General features: G+C 45.8%; 1 protein-coding gene, 1 long non-coding RNA gene and 1 pseudogene across 5 annotated transcripts in view; 1 reads left to right on the top strand and 2 right to left on the bottom strand.

Moving 5' to 3' along the window:
- MCOLN2 (mucolipin TRP cation channel 2) overlaps positions 1-2,196 on the bottom strand; it is a 59,886-nt gene extending 57,690 nt beyond the window's left edge. For 2 of the 4 annotated variants that reach the window (XR_014807897.1, XM_013988837.3), the window contains exon 1: positions 1,591-2,196. Coding sequence is in view for 1 of the 4 variants with exons in the window: in XM_003127906.5 (XP_003127954.1) it covers positions 2,040-2,116 (77 nt within the window). In the remaining 3 variants the exon portion in view is untranslated. The remainder of the gene's footprint in view (positions 1-1,590) is intronic. The other 2 variants (XR_002345107.2, XM_003127906.5) reach the window with 1 other exon arrangement.
- LOC146402821 (uncharacterized) lies at positions 1,695-19,438 on the top strand. The gene is made up of 2 exons (XR_014807901.1): positions 1,695-2,085; positions 14,776-19,438. It is a non-coding gene; the product is annotated as an uncharacterized LOC146402821 (long non-coding RNA).
- On the bottom strand, positions 18,634-19,985 carry LOC146402820 (18S ribosomal RNA; annotated as a pseudogene).
- Between the last annotated feature and the right edge of the window lie 3,276 nt (positions 19,986-23,261).

Below are 23,261 nucleotides of genomic sequence, written 5' to 3'. Positions count from 1 at the left end.
ACTTGTGCTGTGTGGTTCATGTATCACAGAGGCGGTGATCAGGTCCTAAAGTATGAAGTATACCTCCTACCTCTGGGAGAACCATGCAGTTAATTCCCTTCATATAACATCTCATAATTTGTATCCTGACATCATGGAGAGCTTCTCCTACCTCTTTCTTTGGTGGGGAGGGCCCTTACCTGCGGCATATGGAAGTTACCAGGCAAGGGGTCAAATCGGAGCTTCAGCTGCTGGTTTATACCACAGCCACAGCAGATCTGAACCGTGTCTGTGACCTACACTGCAGCTCAAGGCAACGCTGGATCCTTAACCCACTGAGCAAGGCCAGGGATTAAAACCTAGTCCTCATGAATACTAGTTGGGTTCATTACCACAGAGCCATGATGGGAACTCCTTCTCCTACCTCTTTCTTACTGACTCCTTCTTCCATTCTCTGTTTGTGATGAAACACAGTCCTGTTTCCCACTGGTACTGTACAACCAGGCATATGCATAACTTAAAACTGAATCCCCTGAAAACTTATTTACATGTACGCCCAAGTGCCTGCTCTGTACTCTAAGAATGGGAGCTTCTGAAGACACTCACTGGACAGGATAAAACCATTTAAGTCCTGAAGAAAATGTGCTAAGAAAAATATGAAAGTCAAGACTGAAAAAAAAAAAAAAAAAAAGATGATACACCATACCCACCATAAGTGCAAGGCTGTTTTTCAGTCCAAGTAGAATACAGCAAATGAACCCACAATCAATTTCCCCCCTACCTTTTAGGACTGTGATTTTAGGGCTATGGTTGCACCAAAGTTTCATCTTCTAATTCAAAATTTGTCTTTCAAAAGTCTAAAAAATACATGCCACAGTGGCTTGGAATTAGTTAAATACTTAACTGGACAGCGACCAGAATTCTGGTTTTCCTCATGGCATTAAGTTCATTTATAATATTGAGAGGCCATGAAGGAAAGGCAGGAAAGTCTCCGTACAATTTTTAAAAAGTTTAACGGCCCACCACTGTATTTGTTTTGTAAGCAGAAAACGGGGAGCCAAGGCCTGTTTGTACTCACTATGCCAGCTCAGCTGCAAGGCTGGATGGTTGGAGTTTGACCACGAAGGTGGGGCTGCTTGGCAGCGCCATGGGGCTGAACTGTATGTCTTTTCATAAAAGCAGGGGAATCGGGGTTAACCACACTATAACCCTCCCACCTGAGGAAAAGGCCTGTTTGTTCCGGAAGGCAAAGCCCAGCCTGATTTAACTAACTGCAATCAAGGCAGCAAGAAAGCTCTAGTTTGGAACAGGAAAGCCATCCACTTGAGGATTTTGCCAGAGTCCAACATGCAGAAAGACGCAGCTCAGGTGCCTCACCTGACGGTTAACCTAGAAACACCTGATCCTTTCTCTGGCTCTCCAGCATGGGAAAAAGGATCGGGCTGCGGGGCCATGCCTGTGCCTTCAAAACTGTCCAAGGATCTCGGAGCTCTGAGGAATCCGACCAGGAGGAACCTTTCCATGCACGTATTTTGGCCTTGAGGGGAAAGCCTCCGCTTTAGTTGGATCCCTTCTGGGCAGGCCTCCTGCCTCTTAGTCCTTCTCTCTTACCTTTCCAACCAGCCTCTTGGTGCGAGCAGACCGAGGCCCGAGAGCAGGGGCGGGGTGGCGGGTGTGGCAGGTACTGCTCCAGCGGCCTCCGTGACGGGGCTGCCAGGCTGGTAGGTGCGCGCCGTGGAAGAAGGGGCGCATGGCCAGGCGCTCCCGCCCGGGCTCGAGTCCCCACCTCTGCCCGGTAGCCTCCTGCCCCGACTGGACGAGCGGGGGAGCCGGCGGAGAGTGTCTCAACTTGGTGCCCTGAGGCATTTTTTCCACGCGTCAGCGAGCCGGGCTCTCGGAGTCCCGGGCGGCGGGCGGTGAGAGTTGGGAGACAGAGCGGAGGTGCGAGCTCCGGGAGACCCAAGGAGTAAAGCAGCCCAGAGAGGGGACGGCGGTGGGGCCCCCGAGAAGCGACTGTGGATGAAGGAGTGCCTCACGGCGATCGCCCCCGGGGTACTGACCTGCAGTGGGGACCGTGGGACGGACCTGAGGTTCTGCTCCACACTGGTAGGTCCAGCACCTCCCTGCCGCGAGTCATGGTGCTGCCCAGAGCGGCGGGGTTAGGTTTGCTGGGTGACGGCGGGGCGGTAGTGCTCGGGAGAAGCGCCTTCTAAAGGCGCCCGCGTGGAGGAACGCTGGGCTGCTGGCGCGCCCTCCGCACCGCCCCCGGGCGGCGGGGCCAGGCACTCCCTGCCCTCTGGGGCTCCGGACTTGTTTCATTCCTTCCTTAATTTCTGCATTCTTTTCTGCTTTTCTACATTCATCCCTTTGACCATTTAAAAAGTTATTTGTATTTGATAAATGTAAAGCCCAGGGCTGAGTACTGTACACGCGGGGTTAAGAAAGACACGGTCCTTTCCCTCCAGGACTTCACATTAAATTAACAAGTTCATTGGGGCAAGTTCATTCCTTTTGATGTGTATTTATTCTGAAGTGCAGGACAACAAAGCTAGGTGACACGGGTCAGGTTTTGGAGATGTTAAAAGTGCTACAGGCACGCAAGGGGAAGCAAATGGAATAATCGCCTTTCTCTGGAAATGTCCACGTGGCCCGCGCGGGCACAGAGGAGTGGCGCAAATCTGCAGGACCCGAGCCGAGCAGGGAGACTCTGTAAGCCACAGCTGCTCTTCCTTCCGGAGAGCGAAAGGAAGAAGCCTGTGGGAAACCGGACATGAATCTTAGAGGTGAGGGTCGCAGTCACACCCAAATGCCAAGTCCAGCTGAAGCTGATGTTGATTTGTCAGCTCACAGCGGCCAATAGTCTCTTTTCCAGGGAGCCCTCTTTCTACTGGCTGCAGGAGTTTCAGGTTGTCTGAATAGGCAAGTGTCTAAGAGTTCTCTGAGTTTAACTAGGGCAAAGATATTCTCCCAGGTAATTATTTGAATATGCATTGCCAGGTAGAAGCAGTTGGACAGCGTGTAACAGTACATTACATAGATAAAATCGTGCACAACTGACCCCTGTCCGGTGAAAAAAACATGATTTTAAAGTTGCAAGTTAAGTTTTATTTGAGGAACTTACTGAAGACTATACTCTGTTAGATAGCTCTGAGGAACTGATGCAGAGGTAATTCATACATTCATATATGAATTTTTGGTTGAGAAAGAAAACATGTGCTGGAACATCCAAAAATTACTACTAATGGCAAAGAACAGGCATCTCAAGTTAATGATTTTAGTGTTTTTCTATGAATGGGAAGAATCTGGGGTCAATGAAAATTTTTCCTTAGATGTGTATCTGAACTGTGTGTGTGCCTTCATGCAGATATATGCCTTCCTGAAGATGGTTCAGAATGCCTTCTGTTTTTCTCCATCCTGAATTCCCCAAGGAGTGAACCATCCATGGGCAATTGCAGTGGCTAATAGCTTGATCCTTGTAGAACTGAAATGACAGGCAACACTTTTTTATTTTACACTCCGTAAAGTCATTTCCAGTAGGCTATTATGCAAAAATGCCTTATTTTAGAGGCAGTTTCGTCAGATGTGCCCACTGGGTACATTCAGGCTTGGGAGATCAGGTTTGTGTAGTCACCATCCTTGCAGGTAGGTGCAACAGCAGTGTAGTTGCTTTTTAGAAGAAATGGGGAGGAAATGTTACAGCACTGTTCTTGGGGGGAAGGATGTGGACTTTAATGAAAGCGGTAACTGTGGCTTGATTGGAGAGTGTTGGAAGAAGTATAAGAAATATTATATTTATAAATATGATGAATACATACATATAGATACTAGTTACACATATAGTATGTGTAAATATAATTTTTATGCTAAAGAATTGTAAGCCTTTTCATTCAAAGAAAAGGCACCATGAAGAGATAACCTTTAACTTCAAAATGCTAGGACTCCACTAGGGACCACAGTCCCTTTAGAAGGGGATAGTAAACTGGTATATATTTTTTTTGTATCAGCAGACTTCTCATTATAAGTATTTTCTTAAGCCAGGGCAATTCTATTATAACTTACCAGTGGGTAGTTAAAAGGAAAATCCATTATTAACTTTGCATTTATTAAGAGCATCTTCAAGTACAATGGCCCTGTGCTTCAAAGGGGCCAGAAGTAATCCTGAGCCCTACTAGGTGCCAAAGTTGATTTACATGTTATCTTACCAAATGCTCTGCACTCTGTGTACCATCATCTCCCTAATTGAAATGATTTCATAGAGGTTTAAGTTACTTCTCTGAGGTCACGCACGGAAATATGTAGTAGGTCCAAGATTTCTACTTAGTCCTAAACCTTTATTCTCCCCACACTGCTACACCACTAAGACATGACCAACTTGGAGAAGTTTCTGTTAACAGTTTCACTTCAGTAACAATCTATAAACAGTTTCACAAGGTGGAAGAGATATGTAAATAGCTGTCGCTGGTGATGTGTGCATAATTGAAAGGCATAAAATTATTTTAAAAAGTTAACAGTGATTAAGTTCTTAGAAAACACTGCAGAGGGAGAAATAGTTGCAAATGGCAGCTCCAAGTATCTCAAATTTTAACATGCAAATAGAACTCCAGGGGATCTTATGGAAGTAGACTCTGATTTAGTAGATTTGGAATAGGACCTGAATAATTGCGTTTTTTTTTTTTTTTTTGGTCTTTTTAGGGCCGCACATTCGGCATATGGACATTCCCAGGCTAGGGGTCGAATCGGAGCTGCAGCTGCCGGCCTACACCACAGCAATGCAGGATCTGAGCCGCATCTGTGACCTATACCACAGCTCATGGCAGCACCAGATCCTTAACCCACCGAGCAAGGCCAGGGATCAAACCCTCATCCTCATGGACGCTAATCAGGTTCGTAACCGCTGAGCCATGAAGCAAACTCCAGAGGGTTTGAATTTTTAACTAGAAGGTGTTGCTAATACTGTTGGTCCATTCGCCACTCTTTAAGTGGCAAGGTTCTGGGAAATATTTAACCCAAGTGTTTGAGGGAACTGGGGAGGTGGAAAAGGGGAGGAGTATGAGAATGGAGGGTAGTTGGGATCAGACAGTTGGCAGTTGTGCATATCACACACACTAAAATATGAATTATAGTTTCTAGGCACTAAATATAACCATTCTAAATTAGTAAATTAATTCATAATAGGCATTAGGTTTTTCGCTTTCAAAAAGTCATTTGTTTATGGTAAAGATCCTAGTTCACTTCTCACCGGGTGGTAACATTCATTGTTTTGTGCTATGCTTTGTTTTTTTTTTTTTAAATGTCTATGTTCTGTTCTGCATATGATAGCACAAAAGTTTTGTACCCCGATTCAAATTTGTGATGACCATTAACCAAATAGAAGAATATTTCCTTACTAATGTACTAAGATATGGAAGTTTAAATTTACAAGCCTTTTTCTTGAATTTCTCTAGCAGGTTGCCTTCATTTAAAAGTTTCACTGACTTTGAGTTCCCTTGTGGCACAAGAGGTTAAGGATCTGGCATTGTCACTGCAGCAGCAGAGGTTGCTGCTGTGGCACAGGTTCGATTTCTGGCCCAGGAAATTCTACATGCCGCCGGCATGGCCAAATAAAAAAAATGTTCACTGATTTACCATGTTAAAGGGAATTTATTTTATGAAAATAAAAGACAAGCTAATAGTAAAAATGCAACAATTTCCTGGGATAAGCAGACAAGAACAATACTAACAGTGAAGTTTATGTGGAAAAAAAAATAGGGGAAAATTGGTATCTTTTATTTACTTATTGTTGACATCCTTTCCAATTTTTGTTGGTGTGCAATTAGTTTGTGTACATTCTAGACATTTCCTTGCCAGTTTTGGACATTATAATATTTTCTTCTAGTCTTCACTACCTCTTAACTTTGTCCATGGTATTCTTCCTCAGATGGAATTTCTTGATTTAGATCTTATGAAACTAAATTGAAGAATACTAATCCTTATATCTTGTGCTTTTCCAACCATTAAGTCTTTTTCTACCCCTAGATCACAAATATTCTGCATTTCTATAATATTTTAGTTTTATCCTTCATATCTAAGTCCATTTTATTTCAGATTGGCTTATGGTAGGAGAGAAGAAGGCAGCTTGATTTTTCTACACAACTAAGTCAGTTTTTAGCAAGTTATCTTATGAATCAGGGGTTGGTGAGCCTTTTCTATAAGGGGTCAGACAGTAAATATTTGAGGCTTTGTGGGCTTTGTAGCAACTACTCAACTTTGCCCTTGTAACATGAAGGCAGTCAGAGACAACATGTAAACAAAAGAGTAATTGTGTTCTACGTATCATGAAACATTATTATTTTAACTTTTAAAAAGTGGACTTTATGCAGTTTTAGGTTCATAGCAAAATGGAAGAGAAAGTATCAAGATTTCCTATATACTCCTTGCCTCATACATGCACAGCCTTCCCAACCATAAACATTCCAGAGCAGAGTAGAACATTTGTTCCAACAGATGAACCTTCACTGATACACTTTCACCCAAAGCCCATGCTTTACATTTGGGGTCACACTTTTTTTGGGGCAGTCTCTGGGTTTTGACAAATGTATAATTACATGTACCTATCATTACAGATTCATACAGAATAGTTTCTCTACCTGCTCTGAACTGAATGGTTGTGTCCCTCCAAATGTCACATGTTAAAGCCTAATGCCCAATGCAATGGTCTTTGGAGGTGAAGCCTTTGGGAGGTGATTAGGTCATAATGGTTGAACTCTCATCAATGGGATTGGTGTCCTTATAAAAGTGAAGCCCCAGAGAGATCCTTGGCTTCCTCTGCCATGTGAGGACCCAGCAAAAAGACAGCTGTCTTTGAACCTGAAAGTAGGCTCTTACCAGAAAGTAGATCTGTCAGCCCCTTGGTCCTGAACTTCCCAGCCTCTAGAATTGTGAGAATCAGTCTCTGTCAGATATAAACCACCCCAGTTAATGGTATTCTGTTATAGCAGACCCCAATATTAAGACACTGCCCTAACAATCCTCTGTGTTCTGCCTATTTATTCTTCTCTTTCCGCCAACTTCTGGCAGCCACTAATATTTTTACCATCTTCATAGTTTTGCCATTTCCAGAATGTCGTATATTTGGACTCACAAAGACTCACACAGGTTGGCTTCTTTCACTTAGTAATATGCATTTAAGATTCCTCCATGTCTTTTCATGACTTGTTAGTTCATTTCTCTTCAGCACTGAATAATATTTTATTATCTGAATGTATCTGTTTATCCATTGACCTACTGAAGGACACTTAGTTGCTTCTAAGTTTTGGCAGTTATGAATAAAGCTGCTGTACACATCTATGTGCAGGTTTTTGGCATACATAGTTTTCAACACCTTTTGATAAACTAAGGAGCACAATTGCTGGGTTTTATAGTAAGAGCATAGTTTTATAAGAAAATGTCAAACTTTTCTTCAAAGTGGCTGTGTTATTTTGCATTCCCACCGGAATCAAATGAGAGTTCATATTGCTACACAACTCATCAGCATTTGGTGTTGTCAGTATTTTAGATTTTGGCCATTCTACTGGTATCTCATTGCTGTTTTAACTTGCAATTCCCAAATGACACATAATGTTGAACAACTTTTCATGTGCTTATTTGCCATCTGCATATCTTTGTTTTTTCTTTTTATGGCTGCACCTACAGCATATGGAAGTTCCTCAGCTAGGGGTCAAATTGGAGCTGCAGCTGCCTGCCTATACCACAGCCACAGCAACATCAGATCTGAGCTGCATGTGCGACCTATGCCACAGCTTGTGGCCACACCAGATTCTTAAACCACTGATTGAGGTCAGGGATCAAACCTGAATCCTCACGGACACTATGTCAGCTTCTTAACCCACTGAGCCACAACAGGAACTACTGCCACCTGTATATCTTATTTAGTGAGATGTCTACTAAGGTTTTGGGCCCATTTTTTGGCCAGGTTGTTTGTCATATTGTTGACTTTGAAGACTTTTAAAAAATATTTTGTATAATGTTCCTTTTCATATGTCTTTTGCAAATATCTTCTCCTGGTTTCTGTGGCTTGTCTTCCCATTCTTTTGATGGTGTCTTTTGCAGAGCACACATTCTTATTTTAATTAACTCTAACTTATCAATATTTTCTTTCATAGACTGTGCCCTTCATCTTGAGTCTAGAAAGTTATTGCCAAACCTAAAGTCATCTAGAATTTCTTCTATGTCATCTTCTAGGAGTCTTATAATTTTGCATTTCTCATATACATCTACAATCCATTATGAATTAATTTTTGTAACTTCTATAAGGTCTATGCCTGGATTCATTTGTTTTGTATGTATGTATCTAGTTGTCCCAGCACTATTTGTAGAAAACACTGTCTTTGCTCCCTTATATGCCTTTGCTCCATTTATCAAAGATCAGTTAACTATATTTATGCATGTCTACTTTTGGGCACACAAGAAGAACAATCCAAAAGGCCTATACCTATTAAGGAAAATTAATCAATAATTAATAATCTTTCAAAAGAGAAAGCACCAGACCCATATGAATTCAGTGGTCACTTCTACCAAACAAATAAGGAAGAAATTATACCAATTCTCTATGATCTCTTCCAGAAGACAGAAGCAGAGGTCATACTTTCTAACTCATTTTTTTTTTGTCTTTTTTTTTTTTTTTTTTTTTTGTCTTTTTTTTTTTTGCCTTTTCTAGGGCCGCTCCTGTGGCATATGGAGGTTCCCAGGCTAGGGATCGAATCGGAGCTGTAGCCACCGGTCTACACCAGAGCCACAGCAACACGGAATCCAATCCGCGTCTGCAACCTACACCACAGCTCACGGCAATGCCGGATCCTTAACCCACTGAGCAAGGCCAGGGACCGAACCTTCAACCTCATCATTCCTAGTCGGATTCGTTAACCACTGAGCCACGATGGGAACTCCTCTAACTCATTTATGAGGCCAGAATTATCCTAATATCAAAAACAGATAAAGATATTACAAGAAAGCTGCAAACCTATATCTCTCATGAAAATAGAGGCAAAATCCTCAACAAAAATATTAGCAAAATGAATGCAACAATGTATAAAAATAATCATATGGTAATCACATATGCTCAAGGTAATCACAACCAAATGGGATTTTTTTTTTCCTTTTGTCTTTTTAGGGCCACACCTGTGGCCTATGGAGGTTCCAGGCTAGAGGTCTAACTGGAGCTGGAGCTGTTGGTCTGCACCACAGCCACAGCAACATGGGATCGGAGCCACGTTTGTGACCTACACCACAGCTCATGGCAACGCCGGATCCTTAACCCACTGAGCAAGGCCAGAGATGAAGCCGAAACCTCATGGTTCCTAGTCAGATTCGTTAACCACTGCACCACGATGGGAACTCCCAAATGGGATTTATTCCAGGTACACAATGCTAGTTCAACATTTGAAACGCAACTAATGTAACCCATCATATAAATGAGCTCAAGAAAAAAGCATGGTTAGATCAATAGATGCAGATAATGCCTTTGACAAAATCAATACCCACTTGTGATAAAAACTATCAACAAACTAGGAACATCCTCGACTTGATAAAGAACATCTATGAAAAACCTGCAACAAAGATCCTACTTAATGGTGAGAAACTAGAAGCTTTCCAGCTAGAATCATAGGCATCATTACTAAAAATCAGGCTTTGGAACTTACCAGGGATGCCTGCACAGTAAGAAAGCTTAGAGAATTAAGAGAGAGATGTTGAAGGTGCCAAGTCATTGGCTGTAGCTCTGCAGCAGGGACACAAGGACTTCAGAGTAAAGCAAAACCCAGACCCAACACTGGGTCGGGGTCTCATGGTTCCACTGAAGTATTATTACTAATCCCAAAATCTCAGGAGCAAAGACAAGTATTTATCATTTAATAAACACAATTTCAAAATTCACAATACATTCCAGCAAATTCTAAATGATTGTGATGCCAATATTAGGACTAAGCCAAATGAAAAAAACCCAGAGATTTAGGTTTTTTCATTTTTTAAAAGCCACAGGTACTATAAAAATATCTTATATTCACTGCAAAACTTCACATTTCAACACCTAGAGTCATCATTATAAACGTTAAGTAGTAAGATTTTAGGGTCTCAAGGTAATCTTAATTTAGCTCTTAAAATAAAATAAAAAATTAATAAATCAGATTTCTTTAAAGAAAGGGTTTTCTTTGAGAAAACTTTCATTGCACATTGTTGACTTAATTGCTATCTGAATAAACAGCATACAAAACAAGCTTCATGTTGCGTAAATCCCCAAAGCTTCTAATTAGTGGTTTGCAAGGAGTGGAAACTTTGATGTTGTGTCTTTTTAAGGCATACGTTTCCCCCTTATCTTTAAAATTTGAGCATAGCCATATTCCAAAATATGTTTAATGTGAGTTACAGAACATGTCCCCATGAAATCACAGTTCCTGACCCTAAAGCGCTACTCTTTTCTGCGAGACTGAATGTGCCAAGGAGCATACAGCACACCATGCAGTTTTCGTAAGACTGTGGAAGCAATGATAAAACCATCCTTGAGAGATCCAATCTGCACTTGGTGGGCACTTCAATTTTCATAGATGTTTAGAATACTCTTTCAGCTTTGTCCTTTAACCCTAAAGGAAAAGAGAAAACTTAGGCATGAGTACGAAAAAACCTGATGTTCTCTAGAACTAAAAGCAATATCAAATAACAATGGTCCTTCGGAACCAAATATGGGTCTATTAGCAGGTGATGGTTGTTTATTTCTTATTCTTCCCTTTAAGAGATTTTAAAATGTGATGATTACTGCATATATTGCAATCATCCTCTCTCTCCTGGACTGCCCCCTGAGAAGGTTCAGGCCAGGGTTAGTAAGTTGTCTGAGGTCAGGCCAGGCATCATTTTCCACTGATGATACTGTCAGGACAATCAGAATAACTGGAAGCAAACTATAAATGTAATAAAATTCATTGAGCAATAAAAAGAAAGAGTAACTGGAAGCAAGAGTAAAGAGGGACATGGAAAACACACTCTAAACCTATGGCCAAAAAAAAAAAACAGGACAAGACTCCAATAGTTTCCCTCATCAAAGTTACTTTTTTTAAAAAAATAAACTCATCATAAAGCTGCAAAGACATTAAATATTCTTTTAAAAATATAAGCACAGAATTATAGGCATTAATTTGCTCAAAATCTTTAATCATACTTCAGACACATTACATTTGATCTTAGAGTATCTTGAAACATCCCAATTCAGTTGCATACTATAGTTTCCACCAAGACAGATTAGCCTGAGAACTACTTGTTACTTTTTCCCATGCTTGTCTTGGGCAACCACAAGAGACATAGTTTCCCTGCCAGCATTTAAAAATGACAAATGGTCTCCATAGTGCCATGCACAGGATCCTGCCACCTATGTTGCCCAAAGGTGTGGACAATACCTGGTTACCCCAAAAGCTGTACCCTTGATCAATATATCTCCCTGAGATGACACTCCAAATGCTGTGGAGAGGTCTAGGTGTCTTCCATGGCCTGTATCCATCTCCCCAGTCAATCCAGGTCATGGTTCCCCTAGGGAATTTCAAGGACACATGCCTACCGGCTTAGGAAAATGCATCCCAGGTCAAAACCATGCATTCTCAAAAAAATCTGCCCCTGGAGTTCCTGTCGTGGCTCAGTGGTTAAAAAATCTGACTAGGAACCATGAGGTTGTGGGTTTGACCCCTGGCCTTGCTCAGTGGGTTAAGGATCCAGCGTTGCCGTGAGCTGTGGTGTAGGTCACAGATGTGGCTTGGATCCTGCATTGCTGGGTCTCTAGTGCAGGCCCGCCGCTAAAGCTCCGATTAGACTCCTAGCCTGGGAACCTCCATATGCTGTGGGTGTGGCCCCAGAAAAGACAAAAAGAAAACAAACAAACAAACAAACAAACCCTGCCTCCAAGAAAACCTCCCGAAAGGAATGTGGACATTATGCTTTAATGTTTGAAAGACAGATCTGGAGACTACCCTTAGCGGGTTCCTCCTCCCTCCTCTGAACTTTTCGATGTTGCTTTTTGCCATGGCAACAGTAGACTTTTGCCTTTTCCAATGGAAAAAGCTAGAAGCAGTCCAAATAAACAAATACCAGCACCACAAGGAAACAAACCACACCAACCCCAAATCTCACACTTAATCACTCAGAAAATATCCTTCATTAAGTTGACAATGTTCATGGAGCATGGAAGTCGCACCCACAGTCTTCTTGCCTTGGTTTGGCTGTCGGACACTATGAGCGTGGCTTGTTCCTTCTCCTTTTTGTCACCCATGGCTTTGTATCCCAGGGTAGAAGGTCAGAAAGAGGCTCAAGGGAAGGTTCTCCTTTGTCCTTCTGAGCCTGAGGGCCCGGTGAGCTTTTCAGAGTGGCGAGAAGGGCCTGGAAGACTACCTCACTGAGGGATGTTTCCATGCCTCCCACAAGTTCCTCTTCCTGTGAGTCCATTTTCAGGAAAGGGCCTGCACAGAATGTCTGTGTCTGAAGAGAGTTTGTCTAGGAGTCTTGATGAGGCTTGGAGGGCTGATGCTGGTGCTGCAGGTCCAGGAGAGGGCATGTCTCTTAATTTGCATGTGCAGGCTGCAGAATCACCCCTTGCCTGGGCTGTCCCCTGGCAAGGACAGCTTGGGCCCCTGGCCCCACCACTGTGGGGCCTGGGAGGTGCATGGCTGAGCCAGATGCTGCAGAGAGTTGTCAAGGCCAGGCTGAAGGGCATCCTGGAGACTATGTGCTGCCATGGTAGTGTGCAGGTTGTTCTGGCATGCTCCTCCCTGTGATGGGGGCCAGAGAGCTGTGTGAATAGGGTAGAGACCACCTCTGGGAATGGGTCCCATGGAAGAGTGACTCAGGACAGTTCCCAGAGGTAGGGTTTTCTCTTCCCTGCAGAGCCAGCCTGGGCTGGACCAGCATAAACATCAATGGCTGGCCCCACAGCCCCCAGAGGGAACCCAGGCACAAAGAAGGCAAGGGATAAAGGAGGAGCACCTTTGGCAAAGAATGCATGCCCTCAGGTGGATCCGAGGGAGGAAAAGGATGAGAGCCTTGTGGGGAGTGGAAGGAGGCTTTGGTTCAAGGGAGCCGTCAGGGCTGGTCTGGTATCAGGGTCTCCTGTCAGGACATCCACAAGCCTACCTGTGCTCTGCTCTGGGTGCCAAGCTCTTTGGTTCTGAAACCATATATAGGAGGAGTTCTTATTGTGGTGCAGTGGGAATGAATCTGACTAGCATCCATGAGGACACAGATTAGATCCCTGGCCTTACTCAGTGGGTCGGGGATCCAGCATTGCCGTGAGCTGTGGGGTAGGTCACAGACGCAGCTTGGCTCCCTGATTGCCCTGGCTGTGGTGTAGGCCGGCAGCTGCAGCTCTGATTCATCCCCAAGCCTGGGAACTTCCATATGGTGTAGGTGTGGCCCTAAAAAAAAAAAAAACAAAAAAAAAAACCAAATAAGAACCCATATCTAGGGAAGAAAAAGTGAGGAAGTGCCACAATCCAGATGTATTTGCCAGCACCCCTCCACTTGCCCTCCAGATCTGTCAGGCAGATCTCAGGGGAATTTTATTGAGATCTGGAGCCTTGGCCCTTGAAGATGAGGGGCAAAGTCAGGACAACACTGGACTCCTGGCTTTGAGGGGACCCCTCATTCCCTCATTGATTTGACCTGGCTACAAGGTCAGGCCCCTCACAGGCTGTCCAGCCCCTCCTTTGCCCTCTCCTCTTCTGGAAATGGATACCTTCAGATCATCCATCTCAGCCAATTCCTATGGCCAATAGAAAGCCCCCCTCCCCAAAGCCTACCTCTCTCCAGCCCCCTCCTTTCCCAGTCCAGCACCTTTTCCTGGAGGGTAAGTCATGTTCCACTCAACTGAAAACTTACCCGGATTTGGGATTCTGGAATAACTGTCTAAAGAGCCAGCTGTTCCCTGGCAGCAATGCCTGAATATCGATCCCTCTCAAAGGCTTGCACAGGATGCTTGCTTGACAAGGAGAGATGAATGTTCACTTTTGCCTGGCATCTCTCAGGAAGCTTTCTAAAGGAAAACACACAAAGAAGGTCAAGAATTGTGACCAATTGCACACTCAGTGCTGTCAGCCATCTTATTCTTCCCCAGGCCAGGATGTTATGAGAGCACCCAAGAGGAAGACTTGTTACCTAATCCAGTGGGGTCTTGGGCTTGGTCATGGACCTATCTTAAAAGGCATGTTTTGAGATCTGTCTTCTTTGGAGGGTCTGTATTTCCATGGTCCGACATTGGGAATTTTGGGGAAAGCTGTAGCAGAGAGAATTCCGAGAGGCTGGCCTGGGGTCTCTGCCCCTCCCTTCCGCTCCCCTCCACTTGTGAGTGGGAGGAGTCCTGCCCAGGTGGGCTGAGGCAACACGTGACTCCCCAGGTGGGTGTGGCCAGGACCTGGGAGCCCTACATAAGGGGGCTGGGCCCTTCCTGGAGGCCCAGGGATCCAGCCTCTGAGGGGACTGCAGCAGAGGGAGCTTCTCTGTGGCTGACTTGACTCTGAAGAAGAGAGGACCCAATACCAGAGATTTCTGACCTCCAACTCTAAAGCAGTGAGTCGGCTGGGTTTGTTCAAGGTGCAGAGTTTGTGCCAATGGGTCATCCACTGATAGGAAAGAAATCTCTGGGGGCCACTTTCTTTCCACTGAGGGAGCTGTGGGGGAATGGAGAGTGCGTATGTGGTGCGCGTATGTACGTGCGAATGTGTGTGCGTGGGTTTGTGTGTAGAATTTGAACAGCTGGACGGACCCTCCCTCTTCTGAACTTTGTCATTGCAGGTCACTGATCAGACAAGCCCAGGCAGAGCCCCACATCTGGTCGCAGCATCTCAGGGATGGACAAGGTCAGCAGCATGTAGACCCAGGACCAAGGTCACAACCCAGGCGTGTCAGCTGAGGCACCAGTGGTGGCCTTGAGCCCTGGGACCAGTGGCGACGATGACACAGACAGACTCCTGGTGGACTGATTGGAGGAGCTGATGGGAGCCTCTGACCCAGGAGGCCTTGCTCAAAGTGCATGTGAAGAGGCAGAATCCTCCTCATGTCTTCCTGCAGCCAAAAGGCGGAAAAGGGACACCAAGGGCAAGAGACCGAGGAAACCCTGAGTGGACAAAGAGGAGGTTTGGAAAATGTGAACCCTCATGGCTTTCACAAGCCAGGAGCTGCTGGACTGTTACGAAGTGTATCACCAGCCAGCCTTCCCCAGGGCAAACCAAAGACATCTGATCCAGAGTATGGCCGGCTCGCTGATAGCCCAGAACATAGTCATTGCCATGTCCTGTGTGGCCAAGATCTTCATTGGGGAGGTAGTCGCAGAGGCCCTGGATATGTGTCAGAAGCGGGGGGAAATGCCCTCACTCCAACCCAAGCACCCAAGGGAGGCTGTCCAGAGGTTATACTCCAAGGGGAGAATGCCCAGCACCATGCACAAGATGATCGTGTTCTTCTAGGCCAAGGCCAGGAAGGGCTTGTCCCCTAGGAAACCATCCCACTGCCAGAGTCCACCACCTAACTTTCTGACTTACTCTCAAGGTACAGTTATACAGGCCATGAGTTATTTTCCAAGGGAGAGACAGGTAAGTCCATGGAACAGAGTCATGTGCCTGGAAATAAACCAGCAACGGGAGAGTCCCTGTGTCACTGACACAAACGCCAAATCAACACGATGCAGCAAATGAACATCCTTTTCACCACTGGTGGTGAAACAACAGGCGATTCACATGTGGAAAGACAGAGAGAAAGGAAGAAAGGAAGCAAAGATGGGCAGCGAGCATGAATCAGGAGCAGGTGCTGTACCAGAAGACATGGGGAAAGGTCCTCAGAAGACAAAGGGGTGGTAGGTTTTGCCACCAAATGAACAGTGGAACTAGGACATGATTAAGCCATCCTGTGGAGCCCAGGGTATGGGGTGCAGCAGCCATGAGGGAGAGCAGCAGGGAGGCGTGTCCCCAGGGGGGAGTATCTCAAGGGGGTCAAAGGCAGTAAGGGGGGGGGCACTAGAGCGCATCCTGGAGTCACGCTAGAGAAGTGGGGCTGCAGGACGTGCAGCCCTGAGGTCTGTGAACAGAGGGCTTTCCTATGTGGGATGAGCCCGTGCAGGCAGACCTCTGGGATGGATGGAGAGGACTCCCCAAGGGCTGGGACTAAGCCCAGGAACGATCCTGGGGAAGAGATAGGGGGTGAGGTCTGCCAAGGGGGAGTTGTTCCCTGGAATCGGGGCACTGGGCCATGCCACCGCTGGGGTCTCTGCCTGGGAGGGGTGACCACGGGAGAGAAGCCACCAGGTGCCACGGGAACCTGCGGGGATGGGGCGACAAGAGGAGAGACTCTGAGGAGGACACAGGGGAGGTCTGCAAGGGAGGAGGGGGCCTCCTGGGGGCCAGGCTCTCTGCCTGCAAGGGTTTGGGAAGAGAAGCCGGGTGCCACTGGGGAGTCCCTGAGGGCCAAGAGGCAGCAAGCACATGGGAGACCCTACAGAAGAAACAGGGGAGGCAGCTGGGCGGGCAGACATTTGGAGGGCTATGGCCTGAGTCCTGTGGAATCCTGGGGATTGTGGGAGAGTCGCTGCATTGTGGAGATGTTGCTGCATCCGTTTTGTCAGAAACAGGCACACAGTTGTAGAGCTGCACACAGCTTTCTTACTATCAGTACAAGAATCCCACTCAGAGTTTCCTTGCTTAGTTTGAGGGCAAGCAGGGACTCTACACATGTACAGGACCCATTTCCCATCCACAAGCCACGTGTTACTCAAGGCTACAATCTTGAGTAACATGTTCTGTTATTTCTCTCTAAGAGAGCTTTGCTTGTGCCACTCTTACCTTTCCACACTTGCAACATTGAGCATTTCATGCTGCCACCTCAAGGGAGAATTCATCTTGGGGTGAAGGCATCATCTGTGCACTTAGGAATCTTTTTTTTTTTTTGTCTTTTGTTCTTTTAGGGCCACACCTGCGGCATATGGAGGTTCCAAGGAGAGGGGTCTAATCAGAGCTGTTGCTGCCAGCCTACGCCACAGTCACAGCAATGCCAGATCCGAGCTGCATCTGCAATCTACACCACAGCTCATGGCAGCACAGGATCCTTAACCCACTGATTGAGGCCAGGGATCGAACCCACAACCTCATGGTTCCTAGTTGGGTCCATTTCCACTGCGCCACAACGGGAACTCCCCGCGCTTAGGAATTTTGAAGGCCCAGTGGACATTTGAAGATACCACCAAGCTCATACCCCATGAATGCTCACAGCCCAGGGTATACTTGACTGTCAAGTGATGCACGGAGTGGTGAGGAACCCAGGATAACCAGTGCGTTTGAAGTGTCATTGATCAATGTGTCCTGTGACTCAGAGTAATGCTCCTAGCTAGCTGCATCCTTCACTGACATGAGCACACCGATCCATCACTGAGTCCTAAGAGGATATTTGGTTTGGGCAGAGTTCACTATGGAGGAGGAAGCTCTACCCCAGCACTGCACATACCCAGGAGGAGGTGCATCTGGTCATCCAGGTCAGAACCAGAGCAGAACCCATATTTCATGGCAGGGTATCCAGCATCCACTCATAAGATTGTTTTCACACATCCCACAATCCTCCCAGCATTCCCACTTCCACAGAGACAGCATGCATGAACACATCATGTCCCACAGCTGCACTGTAAACCCCCTCCCAATAGCCACGGTGTGGATTATGCACAGTGTAATGCCCCAGGCTAGGGGCCTGAAATTTGTGGGAAAAAGAAAAAGCTTCCCCATTCCCCTCAGGCCAGATCACCCTGACCCTAAAGCAGGAGGGAAACTCTCCAGGGCATTTAAACCTCCAACCCAGGAAACTTTAGGTACCTGGGATGAGGGAGACAGACAAGGTGCCTGTGAGGCACCCCATGGCCTCCACCTCGTCACTGACCACCACGCTCCTCCATCCACTACCACCCATGGGAAGTAGGTTTCAGTGCTGCAGGCATGTGAGAGTGGCGCAGAGGCACTGGCCAACCACCCGCAAGGCCTGCTGCTGTCTGAAGACACCCCAACCCCCAGCCCTCCCTATACCTCCCCCACCCAAGTCTTGCTACAGAGAACGGGGCTACAGTGGAAAGCAGGCACAAGCACACAGGGAAACAGAGCCAGATAGGACTGGACCCAGGCTTGGAGGATGAGGAGAAATTCAGGATTGGAGGTGATGACCCAGGAACTGGTACAGGATGGGCAGAGGCAGTCAGGGGTGGCCCCATGAGAGTCAAGGCCTGGGGGACCACAACCACACAGTTTGAGAAGTGCTGAAGTTCCAGAGGGGTGCCTGGGCCAAAGATAAAGGCACAGGTGGATACGTGCCCCAAACCTTCAACCTACCTCCCAGGAATTGGCCTGGTGATCTGGCAGGAGCAACATGTTGAAGGCATAGTCGACATGGTCACCTCAGATGCTTAAGAAGGGGGGTCAGGGAAAAAGATGGAGACTGTTGGGGGAAGATCCCTGGCCTGTCCCTTCATGACACCCCATCTCTTCCTCCCCTCTTGAAGACCACCTCACAGATGTGCAAGGACACTCCCCTCACCTCTAGATGTTTACCTTCCTCCTCTTTCCAAAACACACTGGTGAGGCTCCCAGGTGGCCTGGTCCATCACCAATGTTGACGTGCTCTTGTTTATGATCTGCTAGTTCACCTAGGGACACCTTGTTAAAACTTTAACTTCCTCTTGATAGTCAACTTCAACTATCTTCTTAGAGCTCTGCCAGGTCCCTGTGCCAAACCCAGCATGACCAACCCAAGGGCCTCACTAAACCTTCCAATCAGTAATTGCAATGGGTGATATGTACAAGTGACAGGCACATAACACTAGCTTATGACTCACACTTACTGGGAATTCCTCCTTCATGGGGAATAACTGCAATCCCTGATCCTCATCACAAGTAGAATTCAATATGTTACCCATGCCTGCTGGCATAGGGTAGGCACACGCTGAGCCAGTCAGTGTAGCATGAGTGCAGCCTCAGATATGTAAGGGCATCACAGACCTGTTATTGCTCAATCTCGGGTGGCTGAATGGCACTTGTCCCTCCAAGAAGTTGGGGGGATGCCCACCGCTCAGGGGTCATATAACTAGTTAGCATGCCAGAATCTTGTTCATTATCAGAATTAACCTAATCACTACAACTAAGTACGGCCATGTACCACCACCCACAGAATTGAGAAAGAGCTATTAATCTGTCAATACTGTCCGTGTCTGGGCTGGGTGAGATTTCCCATGCTGAGTCAAATTAAGCCAAAGGCTCAACTCCTGATGGTGACCTCCCATCAATTCCTTTAAGCTCCAGCTTTGCAATCATACTCCCCCTGGAACCCAAAGACTTGGGTTTACCAGAATTTTTCAAGTAGGTCTTGGGAATAATGCTGCTGCACCGCCAGTTGTCATCATTTATGGTCAGAACTACAATGACATACGACCATCTTCGAAACTTTGATTTTCATTCTTGATTAATGAAAACATTCTCGGCAAATGCTTTCACTCTGGTCCATCTTGCACCAGTCTAAAAATTTCACCTCTAGTAACACAATACAAATGACCCTGGCCATCCCTCGTAATCATGGCCTCAGTTCAAAACAAAACAACAAAAAGAACCATGGTCCTATTACATTATTCCTAGCTGCAGTATCCAGGTGGCTTGAGCCTGCTTTGAACGTAATTTTTTTGTCAAAATAAATGCTTCAGTTCCCATAGGACACTCAGCTAAAAGCATCAAGGGGGTACCAAGAGGCACGGGGCAGGGATAGGCAGTGGCTCACCTCATGGCAGAGCACCCACCCACTCCCAACATCCAACTTCACCTTTTTAAATGCAGCAACTTTAATATACACTATTGAAGCTGGAATAACCACAGCTGCTGACATAAGACTTGCCTTCCAATGGATCCTTGCTGAAGGATTTAAGGTGGATTCATTTTAATTGCAGGGCTTCAAAAGAGTCCTGTATTATATATATATATATATATAATGTTTTTTTTTCCATTATAGCTGGTTTACAGTGTTCTGTCAATTTTCCACTATACGGCATGGTGATCCACTTACACATACATGTATATATGCTTTTTTCTCACATTATAATGCTCTTTCGTAAGTGACCAGACATAGTTCCCAGTGCTACACAGCAGGATCTCATTGCTAATCCATTCCAAAGGCAATAGTCTGCATCTATTAACCCCAATTTCCCTATCTATTCCACTCCCTCCCTATCCCCCTCCCCCTTGGCAACCACAAGTCTATTCTCCAAGCCCATGATTTTCTTTTCTGTGGAAAGGCTCATTTGTGCCATATATTAGATTCCAGATATAAGTGATATCATATGGTATTTGTCTTTCTCTTTCAGACTTACTTCACTCAGTATGAGAGTCTCTGGTTCAGTCCATGTTGCTGCAAATGGCATTATTTCGTTCTTTTTTATGGCTGAGTAGTATTCCATTGTGTATATATACCACATCTTCCTAATCCAATCATCTGTCAATGGACATTTGGGTTGTTGCCATATCTAGTCAGTGAATAGTGTTGCACTGAACAAATGAGTGCATGTATATTTTTCATGGAAAGTTTTATCCGGATATATACCCAAGAGTGGGGTTGCTGGGTCATACAGTAGTTCTATATTTAGTTTTCTGAGGTACCTCCACACTGTTCTTATAGTGGTTGTACCAGATTACAATACCCACCAACAGTGCAGGAGGGTTTCCTTTTCTCCACACCCTCTTCAGCATTTGTTATTTGTGGACTTATTAATGATGGCCATTCTGACTGGTGTGAAGTGGTATCTCATGGTAGTTTTGATTTGCATTTCTCTTATAATTAGCGATGTTGAGCATTTTTTTTTTCATGTGCTTGTTGCATCTGTATATCTTCCTTGGAGAAATGTATTCAGGTCTTTTGCCCATTTTTCCATTGGGTTGTTGGCTTTTTTGCTGTTGAGTTGCATAGGTTGTTTGTATATTTTAGAGGTTAAGCTGTTGTCAGTTGCATCATTTGAAACTATTTTCTCCCATTCCATTGTTTTTTTTCTTTTTTGTTTCCTTTGCTGTGCAAAATCTTGTCAGTTTGATTAGTTCCCATTGGTTTATTTTTTCTTTTATATCCATTGCTTTGGGAGTCATAAGGTTGATGTCAGAGAATGTTTTACCTATGTTCTCTTCTAGGAGTTTGATGGTGTCTTGTCTTATATTTAAGTCTCAGCCATTTTGAGTTTATTTTTGTGCATGGTGTGAGGGTGTGTTCTAGTTTCATTGATTTGCACGCAGTTGTCCAGGTTTCCCAGCAAGACTTGCTGAAAAGACTATCTTTTTCCAATTATATGCTCTTGCCTCCTTTGTCAAAGATTAATTGACCATAGGTGTCAGGGTTTATTTCTGGGTTCCCTATTCTGTTCCATTGGTCTGTCTATCTGTTTTGGTACCAGTACCACACTGTCTTGATGAGTGTGGGTTTGTAATGTTGCATGAAGTCTGGGAGAGTGATGCCTCCTGCTTGGTTTTTGTCCTTCAGGATTGCTTTGGCAATTCTGGGTCTTTTGTTGTTCCATATAAATTCTTGGATTGTTTGTTCTAGTTCTGTGAAAAATGTCATGGGTAATTTGATAGGGATTGAATTGAATCTGTAGATTGCTTTGGGTAGTATGGCCATTTTTATAATATTAAGAGTCCTGTATTCTTATATTTTGTCACTACCTCCCTCAGTCAGTAGTGGTTAATTTGTTCCCCTGCTGCCTTCTTTGGAAGTGGTAGCCATTTCTCAGGTTCCTTCTCTGGAATCAAACTATGATCCTGCATCTTTTGTGGTCACCATGTGAGGCACAGTAACTGCATTCAAAAGTTGATAGGGCAGGAGTTCCTGTCGTGGCTCAGTGGTTAACGAATACGACTAGGAACCATGAGATTGAGGGTTCGATTCCTGGCCTTGCACAGTGGGTTAAGGATCCAGCATTGCCGTGAGCTGTGGTGTAGGTCACAGACATGGCTTGGATCTGGCGTTGCTGTGGCTCTGGCGAAGGCCGGCAGCTACAGCTCTGATTAGACCCCTAGCCTGGGAACCTCCATATGCTGTGAGTGCAGCCCTAAAAAATACAAAAACACACAAAAAAATTGATAAGGCAGACTTTGAATGGGTCACTGATACCGCAGGGGTGTGTGTGATCAGCCCAAGGTGGTCCTGAGTCACCAAAGCCACTGCTGCCCACATACCTGACATGGCCAGGGGGAGGTTGACAGCGTTGGTTTTGATCTGATAAATGCATGCATCCCAAGGGATTCAGAATCCGCCAGCATGTATTAGCTCTAGAATTACAAGTTATCATCCAAATAGGCCAGGAATGGGTGACCAAAGGGATCAACCAATTTACTGAGCCATTTGCAGTTTCACTGTCTCAGCCATGCATACTTGTTAGACATACATGCTTTAATCTTTGAGACAAGCAAATGCTACTGGTAGCATCCACCAGGCAGATGATCATGTTACAAGGAGCCAGACCATGAGAGAGTGCTCAGAGCCATGCCAGGCATGTGGAACAAAGGGCATTGGAAACACAGCAGTGGGGGGAGGGCCAAGGTGGGAAAGGGGGGAGGCAAACACCAGGACCTGGCCATCCTCCCCGCCCAGGGCAAGAATGACTGACCATCCACAAGCAAACAAGGGTGGTGTGCCTAGGTGGCATCCCCAGGCACAGCCCCTTGGTGGCATGGGAGTAGGGCTGGGGCAATGGGAACTTACGTCAAGGCTAGCCAACACATGCTAGCATTTGTGTGGGCAGTGGTTGATATAGCCAAGTTGTCTGGTCACAAAGTCTTGTGAGAGCTCACCAGAGTGGAGTAAGGCAGGAGAGGGCAGATCCTTGTCCACATGCAATGTTGCCAGAGCTAGGGGTCACTGTGGATGCAGAGGAGAGGCCCAAGCATGCCCATGAGGAAAGCTACACCAGGGCACAGCACTGGGGTTGACAGGTAGTGTGGATAGATAGAGGAGGGAGGTAATGAGGCAGGGCGGGCACCAAAGGTTGGCACTGAAAAGCATTGAAGGAAGGGGGTCTACATGTAGCTGCAATGGGCATAGGGCTGACCAAACAACCTGGGCAGGAGTCAGCTGCCAGGGCATGGCACTGTGTCTCACTTCTGGAGAGCACATTGGAAGTCTTATTGCCTTCTTGGTCCCCAGGGTACTCTCACAGGGCTTGCAACCCCTACCTCCAACAGCGCAGATCCACAGCCAGTCCATGAGAACTCTCTCCCACACACCAGTGA

The sequence above is a fragment of the Sus scrofa genome, chromosome 6 (genome assembly GCF_054392235.1).
Source record: "Sus scrofa isolate SSC_HxYL_T2T_F1_AM1 chromosome 6, Sscrofa_HxYL_maternal_Yorkshire_Landrace_v2.0, whole genome shotgun sequence".
Classification (NCBI taxonomy): Eukaryota; Metazoa; Chordata; class Mammalia; order Artiodactyla; family Suidae; genus Sus; species Sus scrofa.
This window is presented reverse-complemented; position numbering and strand designations above follow the sequence as displayed.